The sequence below is a fragment of the Musa acuminata genome, chromosome BXJ1-6 (assembly GCF_036884655.1).
Source record: "Musa acuminata AAA Group cultivar baxijiao chromosome BXJ1-6, Cavendish_Baxijiao_AAA, whole genome shotgun sequence".
In the NCBI taxonomy this organism is placed as follows: Eukaryota; Viridiplantae; Streptophyta; class Magnoliopsida; order Zingiberales; family Musaceae; genus Musa; species Musa acuminata.
In genome coordinates, this window is record NC_088332.1 from 38,314,858 (window position 1) to 38,329,695 (window position 14,838).

General features: G+C 39.9%; 2 protein-coding genes across 4 annotated transcripts; one reads left to right on the forward strand and one right to left on the reverse strand.

Annotated features, from left to right (window-relative positions):
• Positions 1-891: 891 nt before the first annotated feature.
• Positions 892-6,928, reverse strand: LOC135676846 (pentatricopeptide repeat-containing protein At2g13600-like). 2 transcript variants are annotated; one of them, XM_065188484.1, is made up of 3 exons: positions 6,675-6,928; positions 3,736-5,456; positions 892-2,073 (listed from the first exon to the last, which is right to left on the reverse strand). In XM_065188484.1, exons 2-3 carry the CDS (start codon positions 5,437-5,439, stop codon positions 2,059-2,061), a joined length of 1,719 nt encoding a protein of 572 aa, XP_065044556.1. In that variant the 5' UTR covers positions 5,440-5,456; positions 6,675-6,928; the 3' UTR covers positions 892-2,058. The 2 variants fall into 2 exon arrangements, with proteins under 2 accessions (XP_065044556.1, XP_065044557.1); XM_065188485.1 differs by having other exon boundaries at positions 3,736-5,927; positions 6,675-6,926.
• A 2,402-nt stretch (positions 6,929-9,330) lies between these two features.
• On the forward strand, positions 9,331-11,222 carry LOC135676847 (U-box domain-containing protein 26-like). Of its 2 annotated transcripts, none has more exons than XM_065188487.1 (2): positions 9,331-10,256; positions 10,335-11,222. In XM_065188487.1, exons 1-2 carry the CDS (start codon positions 9,903-9,905, stop codon positions 11,094-11,096), a joined length of 1,116 nt encoding a protein of 371 aa, XP_065044559.1. In that variant the 5' UTR covers positions 9,331-9,902; the 3' UTR covers positions 11,097-11,222. The 2 variants fall into 2 exon arrangements, with proteins under 2 accessions (XP_065044559.1, XP_065044558.1); XM_065188486.1 differs by having other exon boundaries at positions 9,332-9,684; positions 9,797-11,222.
• Positions 11,223-14,838: the final 3,616 nt, after the last annotated feature.

Here is a 14,838-nt window from a genome sequence, read left to right on the forward strand (position 1 = left end):
TTTATGGTTTATTGCAAAGTTGAAGCTTATTAGAAACCCAAAAAATATTATATATATATATATATATATATATATATATATATATATATATATATATATATAAGGATAATTTTCTTCTTTAGGTTGTAAATATGGATGTACAATAATTAAGTATCAAAAGATAAATGAAATATATTTCCAAATCTCGAGACACTCAAAACATAAAAATACTCATAATTAATCAATCATTTTTACAAATAAAAGCTAAAGGACATTTTACTCATCTTAACTGACATTTAGATATATGTCGTCTTACTTTGTCTTGCCAATATGGTCTCTATGTCCTAATCTTTCCGATGTTTACTCACCACTAACCTTTTTTTCATTATATATATATATATATATATATATATATATATATATATATATATATATATATATATATATGTTATTATTAATCGAGGATTAGGTAATTAACACAATTCATTTATTGGTCTCACATTTATGTGCCATCAAATGGCATTACGACAAGTCACAAACAAACTTCAATGCACTTCGCTTTCTTCAGATGGATACAGTTCGTCGTGTTCCTCTCTCTCTCAAACTCCATTCTATATCAGCTGAAAGGTCAGCTGTGTGATCGATGATGCACCGGAGATTTTATACACGAGTGTCGGCACTCGAAGCCAATGAAAGCTAGTGAGATGTGCACTCAACAAGGAACAAGAGCGAGAGCACCATGAAGCTGGTGAGACGTCGCTTCCAGATGTTACTACCACACGAACAAGGAGACATGAGAAAGGAGGGTAGAGATGGGGATGGAACTCACATCCTTCCATTCCCCTCCTTACATCCATTGTTATAGCAAATAATTAGTGTCCCATATAAATCACATTATAGTTATAGTTGTGATTCCATCCTTAATTTCCTCCTCCTTTCTCCTTCCTTAATCTCATGATACATGACATACCGACACACTACACTGGAACAGACCGAACCCGTTTCGGCATCCGATAACCGACCGACAAATATAATATTTTCAATCCAATGCAATTTCGAGAGATTAGGTCTTTTTTCTCTCTCTCTCTTTCAATCCAATGACATAGAGAGAGAAGCAAGTTATAAACTCCAAATAAATCTCACTCGGTAACTACTAACATCAACATATGCTGGTATGACCAAATGCAGATAAGCCCTAGAGTCAACCAAGAAGAGAAAAATGGGGTTAGAACTCAGAAGAGGATGCCCATGTCATGCCACCCCAACAAGCACGTCACTACTTTCCTCGTCACTTTCCACTCTTTTCACCATGAACAGCATTGCTGAGATGGTGACCAATGTTGAGAGCATCACTTGAAAAAGAAACCACCATCTTTGTCCATTCAGATATATAATACACCCTACAGAATAGTGTGTACCTCTTTGTTGCTTCTGCTTCGTGTCCCAAAACCAGGCAATGATTACCAGGGCTACATACTTTGTGCTCCTCTACGCCGTGCTCTCCTCATTAGGAAATGTGCTGCTTCTTTTATCACCACCACGGAAGAAGGGATGGCATCAAAGATAAAAAGCTCGAGTCCACCACCCTTTTAGTGGTTGGTTGGTACACCATTGCACGTTCGCACCAAAATCTCAGGCCACAGAAGACTCGGGAGAGCTCTTCTTCCTCCTCCGGTGACGTCGTAATGATGGGATGTTGCCATCCCAAAGTGATCCTCCCCTCGCAAACAACAACCCTCTCATGGTGGGAGGTGACCAAGTCTTGCAGCATGGAGAGGACGTGGTTGCTCGATGATTTCTGAGGGAAGATGAGGTTGGGTTCTTGCAGGAGAGCATGATGTTTGCACCAATTAAAGGGGGGTTGTGAGACCTTCACTTTGATCCGGTTCAGGCTATTTTTGGCGTGTCATCTGAGACCTTGTGAGGAAACTAGAATGGTTGAGCAATGGGTGGCACTGCCATGCCATTAGGACTCGGTGGTGGTCGTGGTTGGAGGCTGCACTCTTGGAACTTGATGATGCAAGGGTGGCAACTCTTGTCACTCTCTTCTTTCACCTGCTTCACTTCCTGTTCGGTGGTCTAAGTATCCCAAAGCTGTCATTTGGCAAAGACAATATTAGCTCACATCAAGAGAAGAGGTGAATAATAGTGATTGCATGATAACTGGGGAAGTAATTAGCATATGACAAATCAGTTTACTGAGAGGTGACAAATAATCAGTAATCATATGATAGCATAGTTGCTTAGATTGGCTCACATGCTTTGAGAAACACTCGAGTTGCTTTTGAGTCATGAGGTCCATGCTTTATGGATCACAGTATCTAACAGTCACAAAACAATATATTTAAAAGTTTAATATCACTAGAATAAGGATTTAAGATATACACAGGAGGTTAATAGAAAAGATAGAAAAAAAATAACATTAAATTTTAAAAAGAATATTTATATTCATGAATATCTCATAAATTAGAGGTAACTTCTGAAGAATAAATTACTGTATATGGATTGCACATATCCATACGAATCCATAAATATGCTGATTAGACGGATGAGTCAACTTGGTTTAGTGATACGAGGACGAAAAAGTTATAGAACTACAGAAGAGAACTTGAGAAGATAATAAGTTTCTAACAAAATGGACTATCCAATCTTGTAGTAGACAAAACAAATAAGAGAATCGTCCAAAGAAGCCAAATCTTACTTGAGAAATGCACCATGAGCAATAAGTTTATAGTTTAATTCTGCAATCAAGGAATACACGAATCCAACTTTCATGATGTAACAATTCAAATCTAAACCTGAAAACTTAATTCTTAAGTTTCATCCTTAACAGAGAACAAAGTACTAGGCAACCTGGTATAGAAATGCTAGAGATATTCTCATAAATCATATTTACTTTATCGCCTCATGCCAAAACATTGTCAAAAAAGTATCAAAGTGATATCCTGCAACCACTTATTGGCACAATATATTGAATTTCTTTGCCAAGAATAAATCAAGTTAATTCATTATGGAAGTAAACCGATCCATATGTGAAATCTCAGACAAGGATATTTATTTAGTGATAAGTTCCTAACAAGTTCCAGCTTTGTCGTTTGCCATTTACAAACAAACCAATGATAGATAAAGCGATCTGTGTGAGTTAAACCGGTGGAGATATTGGCAAAAGGCATAGCTGAAAACTCTAGGACAACTAGAACGAAAGAAGTAATCAAAAGTTAAAAAGTTGATTGTTTAACAATAGTTTAGCAATTTGGAAAAAAGAGAAAGAAGCCTCATATATGGCAAAGAAAAAAAATAATAAAAACTATTAGGTTGCTAGGATGAGGCTATCAGAGGAGCTTTTAGAACTTGCAGCATAGGTACATGTCACATTGACTTACTAAGCATCAACCCTCATAAATTTTTCTTACCATTCTTGGACAGAAAGCAACATCTTTTTTACCATCTTCAGTTGATGTTTTCACAGGACTAGCCAGTCAAACCTTTAACTTTGACATTTTAACCTTCTGACAACTCAAGAAGACCTCCAGTTTTTCAATTGAGAAAGTTTTTGATGAATGAATAAGTTAAGTGATTGGAAAACCAGATTGATACTGTCAGTGCAAAAGTTGATGACTCTTCAGATGGCCTCAATTCATATAGCAGTCCAGGATATAAATGTGACTACCAATTGCTATTGCAAAAATTAATGCAAAGTTTCCTTTCACAAACATCAAGATGATCTATTCCTTAATAATTATCATTGACACTAACCTGACACTGCTTGTATTCTACACTATCTCTTGCATCAATCATGTGATCCACCAGAGTAGCAAGCAAGCTATAGATCTCCTCTGCTTGATAATGTGACTTGTCGTATGCTACAAACATATGTTTTGCACTCCTCACCTCCAACCAACTGTAACCTGGGTCCTTCTGCAATCTTTTTTCCTTCATAAGCAACCTGACGCGTCGAACATCATCCCACAAGCCAGCTGCAGCATAAATGTTGGACAACATAGTATATCTCGCCCCATTTTTAGGATCTAATTTAAATAGGGACTCAGCAGCTATATTAGCAATGTCTAAGTTCCCATGCACCCGGCATGCACCAAGGAGTGCTCCCCATATCCCTACGCTAGCCAAATCTCCTCCAGAAGCCAAACACTCTATAAACTGCATAGCTTCTTTAAGCTGACATTTCCGCCCAAGGTTATCAATTAATGCACCATAATGCTCAGCCCTAGGGCATATTCCATGTTCTTTCTCCATCAAACTAAGCATCCTGCATCCCTCAGAGGCTAGACCTGCATGGCTGCAGGCAGAAAGCACCCCTAAGAATGTGACATGATTTGGTTTGACACCTGCTTTCACCATCCTTTCAAAGACATCAAGTGATTGCTTTCCATGTCCATTCTGTGCAAACCCAGAAACAACTGAATTCCAAGACACAAGATCCCGTTCAGGCATTTTATCGAACACTGTAGAAGCGGAGACCATATTGCCACATTTTGCATACATGTCAATCAAGGCATTAAAAATGAAGACATTGAAAGAATCCGAACCAATGAACCTCCTAAAAGTAAACCCGTGCACTTGTTTCCCTCTTTCAATTAGTCCTAAACTTGCACAAGCACTTAAAATGGACACTAATGTGAATGGAGTTGGAATGACTCCTTCAGCCATCATCTGTGTGAAGAGCTCCAGCGCCGCTTCCTCCTCCCCATTCTGCTCATACCCAGAAATCAATGCTGTCCACGACACAACATTACGCTCGGGCATGCTAGCAAACACCGCTCGAGCTTCTTCAAGTCTACAAGCTGATGCATATGCTCCGACCATTGAGGTCCAAGAAACAACATCTCTCCTTTTCATCCTATTAAATAAGCAACGGGAAGCATCGACATCACCACACTTCCCGTAAGCATCAATCATGACATTGGACATTATTAGATTCAGCTCAAGTCCAGAAACAATGACCGACGCATGTAACTGACGAAGACATCTCAAGGCCAACAAGCTAGCGCAAGCAACTGAAATACCAACTACTGTGAATTTATCCATGATGATGATGTCCTTTCGCATTTGGGAAAAGAGATCAAGTGCTTCCTCATGATGGCCATGGTGTGTGAGACTTGAGATCATGGTGTTATAACTAACAAGGTTTCGGCCAGAGATTTGATCAAAAAATCTGTATGCTACGTCAAGACTGCCAGCGCGACAATAGGCAGCAAGCATGGTGTTATGAGATTGGTCATTCTTGAATCGAAGGTCATTGAAGGTTGATTTAGCGCAAGGTAGGGAGCCACACCTGGAGTAGATGTCAATGAGGCGGTTGGCAATGAGGGTGTGTTGGGTGAGCGCAGTCTTGGTGAGGCAAGCATGCAGGCAATGACCAAGCTTAAGATTCTTGGTGGCAAGGCACTGTTCAATGTGGGAGAGGAAGAAAGCGATGGCATCAGTGGCAGCGATGCACATGGGGCTGGTGGTGGTTTCTGCAAGAGCAAGATGTGTCACCGGTTGGCATAGTGCTTATAAAGGTTAAGAAAGCTATGTGAGGATAAAAAAAGTTCTAAGTTTAGAGAGACACTGGAATTAAAAAACTAATCCATCGAAACAAATCATTCATGGGAGAAGAAAGCCCATTTATTATGGTGCATAACTGCATATCAATACAGTAGGTCAATAAAGGTAAAAAGGGGAAAGATCATATAACTCCAATTATACAACATTGTTTGTGGAATCTGTCATTCATCTAAAGATCTCTTTGAAACTATGCCGTGATTCATCCATATGAATGTACAGACTATAAAGCTAGTGAAGACAAAGCAGAATTATGGTTAATGGAGCTGCAGTTAAAAGGCAGATAGCCTATAGTAAATTTTCATATGCAGATTCATTATGTATCCGCAAAGATTTGCATCAAGACGAGAATAATTAATTTTCTCCAAGCTGACAATCATTAGCTGCAACAATGAACAGGGTTCCAATAAGTCAACGCAAACTATTACCGATGGACTAAATATTAGCAAACAACAATACGTATGTGCAAATGTGCAAACATGGCGATAACTAGTCCAATGAGGCATCAATTCACCTAAATGGAAAAGAAAGGCAAGATCTGCAAGCAAGCAATCACTTACGGCTGTGGATATTTTCATAATGGATTAAAATCTAACTCGTAAAAATTATACCATTATGCGAAGGCTCACCCATTCAGTGTTATTTAATACATTAATTAAAAGTTTTGTCATTATTAGTTAATCTTTACAAAAGATGAAAGGCCAAAAAATTTCAAGTCAAAATTATCATAATCAGCGTTAAGTGTCATCTATAGGATCTAAACCTCAATGTCGGCTACAAAGGCCACCTTCAGGTCTGTCACTAACTATAAATCACGGCAAACTCATCTTCCTCAAACAAAATACTAGTGATCTTTCAGAAATTAATCAAGCAACTGCATTCGAGTGCTTCTAAAGTTTTTGAGCGTTGTGAACAGTTTAATCGCATATCTAATCAACCCAACGGTACCCCCAATCCAAGCAATTGCTTAAAGCAATAAATTTGACATTGAAGAACCCTAAGTCATAAGTCAAACCAAACAGGATAAACTACCGGCCATTCAACCATTATTCCCAGGCGATTCTCGACAAAGAACATACTTTCAATCGGTCCATTAAAGGGGAAAAAGGGAGGGAAAATAATGATCTTACCACGACGTCGTGGGTGGTGGTAATAACAATGAACTTGCCACCGGGAAGGAAACCGGCGAAGGATACTGCGAGGGTTTTTATCATCTATGAGCAAGTTCAGGCGCAGGAGGCGGCGGCGGCGGCGATGCGGAGGATCCGAAAGCAGGCGATGGCGGACGGGGCTCGGGCGGATTATTCTCCCCAGTGGAATCCGAATTGCGCGGAGGTGCGCTCGTTTTGGATCGAACGGTTCACTCGGTTCGATCACCGTTTTCCCATTTCTTAATTACCCGACACGTGCCCTAAAAAGATTTCTTATATATATATATATATATATATATGGTGAAATCGAAATTCGATCACATCGGAAAAATCCGATAAATATGAAGACCATTGGAATACATCACTGAATTATAAAATATAATATAATGTAATTTATTTTCATCTTAATAATATAATCGGGCATAATATAATTTATTTATTTATATAATACCATCAAATTCGATATATTTTTTATATTAATTTTATAATTGAATGTAACACACTTCATTTACACATTAGAGATCAATCAAAAGATTGGCCATACTATGATGCTCGAATAGTCCGATGGGCGGAGAATATGATATATATCGAAGAAAGAAGAAACTTTGTTCTGATACTCGCAGCACAAATCGAAGAAGATGCAGATTCCAATCGAAGACAAGTTTATCATGATGTTTGCTTGCATGTTGGTCCTGAAAGATGCTCTTCTAGAAGAGAAGAGTTCTCATTACATCAAATATCTTTCTCTCTCTTTCTCCTGCACACAAAATGGGATCCAGAAAGACATGGAATTCAACTACCATCACATCAGTCTTTGAAGTATATCTAAAGCAGACGACCATAAATGGTGCTCATACCCACGGGAATTCCAGGCCAGTAAAGAGAGACATGCAGTCAAATGACCAAAGGATGTGAACATGATGCAATGGACGAAAACTCCAACTGCGACACCGGTAAGAATGAAGGTAAGGATTCAGTGACCGTGGACAACCTTTGAACACTACCTTGTCTGCTAATGGAACTCAAGTTCTAGAGAGGATGATGATGGTATTGCCAGTCAAAAGAGGACACTAAATTATCCTGTCAATAGCATTTGATGCCCATGTTGACCAGTCCATTCTTCTCCGGCGCCGGCACTGCAATTTGAAGGCCATGTATTGACTTCCACTTGTAATTTAATGCTCTTCGATTATCATTGATCAAGGCACTTCATTCCATTAATTCTTGACATGCTATGGATCTACTTGCTGCCATGGAATGTGGTCATCCAAAGAACTCTGTTGCAGCCACAGCAGAGTAGGAGCAGGGCATCCAACTTCAATGAATGATGATACCTAGATCACATCCACTACATGCAGTGTTGACTGTTTTCAGGAAATATAATGGAGTCTCCTATTTTTGTATCCTACTGAAAGGTATTAATTATAATCTCTGGTTTTGTTGATCAGACAACTCAAGAAAATATATTCCATAGAAGAATGAACACTTTCAAAAGTGCATGACAACAGCTGTGTAATTTCATTTATCATCTTTGACCTTGTAAATGGGAATGCAGCTGATTAGGGAAAACCAAAATGTTCAGTAGCAATCTCTGACATCACTAAGCTTCCAACTTGTCAAATAAACTTGCATGATTATTAGAAAAGAAAATTTTCATGACTAAGACATGGAATTATTAAGAAGAGATAATGTGTTGCCTTACCATAGTGCTGACAGGGGTTGTGTAGAAGACATGAGATTCTGAACAAGTCAGTAGAAGAATGCATAATTCTTGACAAAAATGCCCATTCTTTCTCACTTTGTTAATTTAATTTGTGCTATCATATTATATTCCCATGCTAGAATTGTCCAACCTAACATTCAATCTGCAAGAGTTCCTTAATTCATCACACCAAGGATTGATGATAGACCATAGAGGATTTTACCAGCTGCTAGTATCTTTTCTGAATTATATAGCCTTTACATCCAACACAAGTTTTGATTTAAATCTAAAATATTTAAGTTTTTGGGCTCCAGGTTAGTAATCACTGGTATAACTGTAGTCTTAACATGTCTAAGAATTCATGAGAGGCATCCTGATAGTATACCTGAGTGGATAGTGCACCTCCAATTGTCTGTTCTTCTGGCTTCTAGGCATTGACTGTCCCACTTGTGAACCCTGTGACCACCATGTAGAAAGAAGAAACAATAGACCAGGGCTGATGGGATCAAAGTCCTTGTTGCAGTAGTCCAAATCTGTGGGTTTGACACTTGGACCAGCTAATGTGGAAGATTGGCAGATTTGAATGTCCATATATCCTGTCATTCAGCACTGTTATAATCTCATATGCCTACTGTCATTCAGCAGTCTAATTATGCAAGTTAGACACTTGGACCAGCTAATGTGGAACTTTGCAAGGTTTGAATGTCCATTTATTATTCAGCACAATTATAATCTCATGTCTTTTTCATTCCAAGAAAAGGGCATCCACTGCATCCAAGTTGGTCACTTTGGGCTCTCTCATCTTTGCACCACTGATGTAAAAGAACATGGATTTCCTCTTCTATTTCATCTTATCATGCAAGGTTTATCTTCCATTATTTCTAGACTTCTGACATAAAGACTTATCTATATCTATTACTAGTGCTATTGCCTCTTCACCAATCTCTTTTGCTTCTGGTCCTATCAGAAGCTTTGCTTTTTTCTGACTGGAAACCAGCCAAAAGTGTCCTGCACTTAAGGCCTACCTCAGCTTCTTGTTTCCTTTGACAGCTCCATTCCCATTTCCCCCAATCCCTGTATGCTGCACTCCAAATCTCTCTGGGACTGTTGTACCAGCTCAGAGGATTTCATGCAAGCAATCAGACTTGCGCCATTGCCTTGCCGTTGTGGTTCTATAGGTTCAGTACTTCTCTCTTCTCTCTCTCTGGTTGGTCTGAGATGTCATCAGAGCTTTGGATTCTGTACCTGAGGAAGAGCCACAATCCTCCATTGCTATACCACATGCGAGTGAGTGCCACTGAACACCAAATTCTCCTTCCCCGCGCACTTTGATTTCAGTGTCAAAGTAGCTGCGCCTTGTCCCTCTCAATCTTGGTAACCTTATCTATCTTTTTTGAAGCTTTTAAGAGGTCAGAGACATAAAAGCAATAGACTTCACCATCTGTTGCTTGTTTATGCCGGGATTCTGGTTTCTCTGATCCTTGAATGTGTTAGAGAAGAAGCAAATGAGCATTCCTTACTTGTTCAGATGCCCGATAAGCCTCGATCTCTTCACTGATCCAGTCACTCTGAGCACAGGTCAAACCTATGACCGGCCGAGCATCGAGAAATGGCTTGCCGATGGCAATTTGACGTGCCCGGTAACAATGCAGAGGCTCACCGACACGACGTTAATCCCCAACCACACCCTTCGCCACCTTATCCACCGGTGGCTCCTCGCCGACCCGGGCGTGAATTGCCGGCACAGGCCCGTGCAGTCTGCCGGCCACATCGACGCTGGCTTCTCGCTCCTCGCACTCAAACAGAAACTTCAGTCGTCGAACACCTCCCGCGCCGACAAGCTTGACTGCCTCGAGAAGGTCAGAGTTCTGTCTGTGGAGTCTGACATAGGACGAGCGTGTTTGATCGAGTTAGGCTTCTTCCCGCTGCTGCTGCAGCTGCTGTTCCAATACTCGGTGGTGGTCGATTCGGCAGTCGCCGAGGCGACGCTCGACTGCGTCCTGAGCTTGTTAGCCTCCGCCCAACTGGATTCTCTCGACATGCTCAAGGAGCACGCCAGGCTGACCTCGTTGGAGCTCCTGTTAGACCAAGGCAACACGAAGACGAAGACGAGCTTATGCCATCTCTTGAAAGTCATAGCTGCTTCTTCAGCAACTCGAGAGCTGTGCCTCGTCGTAGGAGAGTCGCGGCGGGTCTTGCAAGCGCTCGTCTCTCTTCTACATGATAAGTCCAGCATCCGAGCATCGGAGGCAGCAGTTCGAGCGATCTCAGGTATGTGCTCGTTAGAACCCAATCGAAGCCATGCGATCAGAGGAGGTGTGGTGGACGGCCTCGTCTCGCACCTGTCGAGTCCGAACCCAAGAACTGCTGCGCCTGCGCTGGCGACGCTGGAGCTGCTGCTGACACTGGAGGCCGGCAAGAAGGCTCTCGTCGAACATTCCGACGCGATCAAGGTCCTGGTGAAGATGGTGTTCAGGATGTCGACGGCCGATCACGAGGGGAGCGAGCACGCTCTGGGTTCGCTGCTCGCGGTGTGCTGCGAGTCGGAGAAGGCGCGGTCGGAGGCGATGGACGCCGGGGTGATGACGCAGCTGCTGCTGCTGCTCCAGAGCCAGTGCAGCTCCATGGCCAAGGCCAAAGCCAGGGACTTGCTCAAATTAATGAGGTCTCTGTGGACTGAAGAAACCAGGAGGTTGTAATCTCTTGTGCCTGTCATTGTTCTCGACTCAATCTTCTCCATGCAAATAGCCACTGTGTGATGGCTTTACTTTGTTGCACGACTGAAGCCATGCACATTCTTTCAAGTTATTTGGCCATTGCATGTCTATTGGAACCTAAGAAGATTAACAACTCCCACTTCTGCATTCACAAGCATTTAGATTAACCTTCTTTGGGGTGCATAAAGGAGTGTTTCTGGATTCCTGTTCACAAATGTCAGAAGAGAATAACATAAGAATGCTCAAAAGATCAACGTAAAAGCCTCTGATGCATGCATGGCCTCTTTAGGCAAAGCCATCATCACCTATAAAGTTTTATTTTCTGGTCTGATAACTCACGCTAAATAAATATATGATTTGGAAAGGTGGAGATCATCATCATCACCTTTCAAGTAGAATAATTCTTGATAGAAGATTCCAAGAGGCACGATTCAGAGGTTTGAGACAAAATGGGATTGTGAGGAGAATAAGTTTGGGTACACTCCACTGCCTTCATGTCTAAAGCAACTTGTCATTCCAGAAGCTACAACACTGTTGAAGTAGTGAAGCAGCCAAGAAAAGAATATTTCTAGCCCTTCTAGACTGCACCATCACTGAGGTGGGAGCTCCAACCAATTCATTCTTTCCACTGAATTGAGAGAATAGAGAATGTCTTTATGAAAAAGTATTAAGCTAGAACTGCATGATTATAGCAAACACTCAGATACTTACTGATTTGGAGTAATGTCTCAAAAGAAAAGAAAAAAATACTTCAATATCAATGTGAAGATCTGACTATTTCCGTGAGTCGAACATGAGATTTCCAGATGATTTGACTAGTTCTCTAGACTAATATACATTCAAAGATAATTAGTCCTGAGAGTGTGGACCAGTTGATGAGCACAGCAGGTAGGACATCATAAAGCAATTAGTGCCATGGACATCATATGCTATGAGTTGCATCTTTTCCAGTAATGTCAAAAGCCAAACTTCTCTAGGGTACAGAACCAGTCAGTCATGTGTTTGTTGATAAAGCACTTGCTAAAACATTATCCAGAACATCCTACTCAGGGGATGTAATTAGACACCATGCAGAGGCATGCTATTTAATATGCTTGTTCAAATCATGCAGATGTAGCATGGTTGATGTGAAAATATGACCATTATATCTTTTTTCCTAGATCAAGTTATAAAGGCACCTATCAACCACCAACCATGATGCCAAGTTGCCACATTCAATAAACAAGGCTTCTAGTGTTTGAACAACCATGCTAAAAGGCACCTTTCAATCACAAAATATGGAAAATGTCAGTCATCTTCACATAAGGGGAAAATAAGTTTTAGTAGAACTCTAGGAACAGAAAATAAAATTATAATAATCACAAATAGTTCTTAGAAGAAATTACTTGGATAATAAAAATACTCTCTTATGTCAGTCTTTGTCCTTCAAAACAATTAGATGATGGAAAGCTTGTGTGTCAAGCTCCCATAGCAGGTAGACTTTCAACAGTCTATGTTGATGAAACGAAAGGAAAACCAAACCATCGTTTATTGTCCAAAAAATACATATACACCCTAATATTCATCATCCTTTGCACCATAAGTTCCAAAAAGGTAACTCTCAAGTCCAATATTGGGGTCACTGCTCCCAACACTAAGTCAACAGAACTGAAGGCTAAGATACATAAAGAAGAGTGTGATTAAAGATGCCCAAGAAATGATCCTACTAGAGACCCAGAAAATGGCTGTGGAACATGCTGTATGTGATACTGGGGTCACAAGGTCATTTATTGAGCCCCATGATGTCAGTCATCAGGAAAAAATGATAGTACAAGGTAGAGCCCCTTGACTGGGGACAATTTTCCACTTCATCTAGTGCTCCATAATACTGGTCAGAGCATATTGCATCCGGTCACAGACATCACACAAATAAATGTCGGCTGAGGACATATGAAAGTCTAGATCAGGATTTGTTTGGACCACATCCAGTCAAAGCAGTATTAAATCAGTCTTTATTCAGTTCACAGTGCAGAGTAAAATAAGTAACACATGTATGGCATGGAATTGACAAACATGCAATTATCTTTGCCAGACCTAAAAAGATCAAAGTAGATGTGCCTGCAAGTAGCTTAATGAACAACACAAATTAGGGTAGATCTTGATCAACACATATCCAACTCAGGGATTAGGTTCTAGCTGCAGGCCTAACTACATGAAATCTGAAAAAACCAACACAAGTAGGTTCTGAAATAACAAGATGAACTTTATTAAAGAAATTAAGGTGCATAAGGAATTAGGTTATAGGTACTCATAAATACCAAAAGGATACCAAAGCAAATGAAAGTGGGGTATGACACGTATATTGCTTAAGGGCCATAATAATGAAAATGAAACAAAATGAAATTTTAACATCATGGATAATTCACAAGGAACCTTGAGTAAATAGTAGAGTATATTACAGGTTATTCACTGAGCAGTCATGGAAAGCTTCCCAGTCCATGTTAATTTCTTGATCAACTAAAAGATGCCACTGAAACTGTCATACAAAGTTCAGGATAGCAACCCAAAACAAATAACCACCTACTTGATAAACATGAAAAGTAATCAGGCCAAGTTGTAAATACATGAAATACAAGCTTCCAAAAATAAAACTTCACAAATTGCTTACAAGTGTAAGGCAACATTAATGTTCCAAGTAAAGAAATTTGAGATCAATGATCAGAAACCAAGCATTTCAAAAAAAAAAATACTGAATATGCTTGATGTTCCTCAGAAGCCCATCTTTTGTTAAGATAACTGAAGGATGAGTTTCGTTTTTCTTTTTCATATCACAGGAAACCGGTAAATAACATACAGCGAATACAATGTTACCGCAGCAGATATATTTGATCTCATTAGATCCAACACTACAAAGTCTGTCATGGGCAATTATAATAAACTCAAGGATTTCAGTATCTTCCTCCTAAACATATAAATGAAATATATCTGTAGATATTTTACATCATTGTCATTATTTAAGGGCAAAAAAAGAAGAAAAATAGAAATGTGAAAAACGAAGAATTTCCAGACTACAAAATCATATAAACATGAATGAATAACCACATATGGATGATAACAAAGAGATTCTTAGAGTTCATTTTTTTTACCACTATTCAATGTCAGATCTAGTAGAAGTCTTTCAATCAGCACACAAAGTAAGCCTTGATTCCATATGAGGACAATTACAAAGGGTATGGTTGGATGTATCCATGTTCACTTAGCTGCAGAGGTCTTTAGATCAGTAACCAAAGTAAGACTGGATTCCATACAAGGACAATTATTAAGGGTATGGTTGGATGTATCCATGTTCATTTAGCACAAAAAGAAAGCACAACAGCACCAACAAATGCAGAGTAGCATAAGTATCATATAATATATGTATGTATAGGTTTAAGCAGCAATGGTTTAATAGGTCGACATGAATTATTCTAGATACAAAAGTGAGGATCCATCACATAGGGTGGTCAATCAGGAAGATCTATTTCTGAATTTCTTGTCTACGAGACTTATGAAAGCATAATAAGATCAAATGACTCCTGGCTGCTGCTTTTGGGCCTAATCTAGATCCAACTGATTTGGTCAAACTTTGGGCTTCGCCAGATTTATGAGTTGGACTTAAAAGGGCAAAACTTTGGCATCATAGTAAGGTTGCCCCTAGAACATAGGTGGCAAGTTCGAGTCTCAAAAATTACCTAGCTTCTTGTTG

Excerpts from the sequence above, each read along its gene's own strand:
- LOC135676847 (XM_065188486.1), top strand. The coding sequence starts at position 9,903 with ATGAGCATTCCTTACTTGTTCAGATGCCCGATAAGCCTCGATCTCTTC.
- LOC135676846 (XM_065188484.1), bottom strand. The coding sequence starts at position 5,439 with ATGTGCATCGCTGCCACTGATGCCATCGCTTTCTTCCTCTCCCACATT.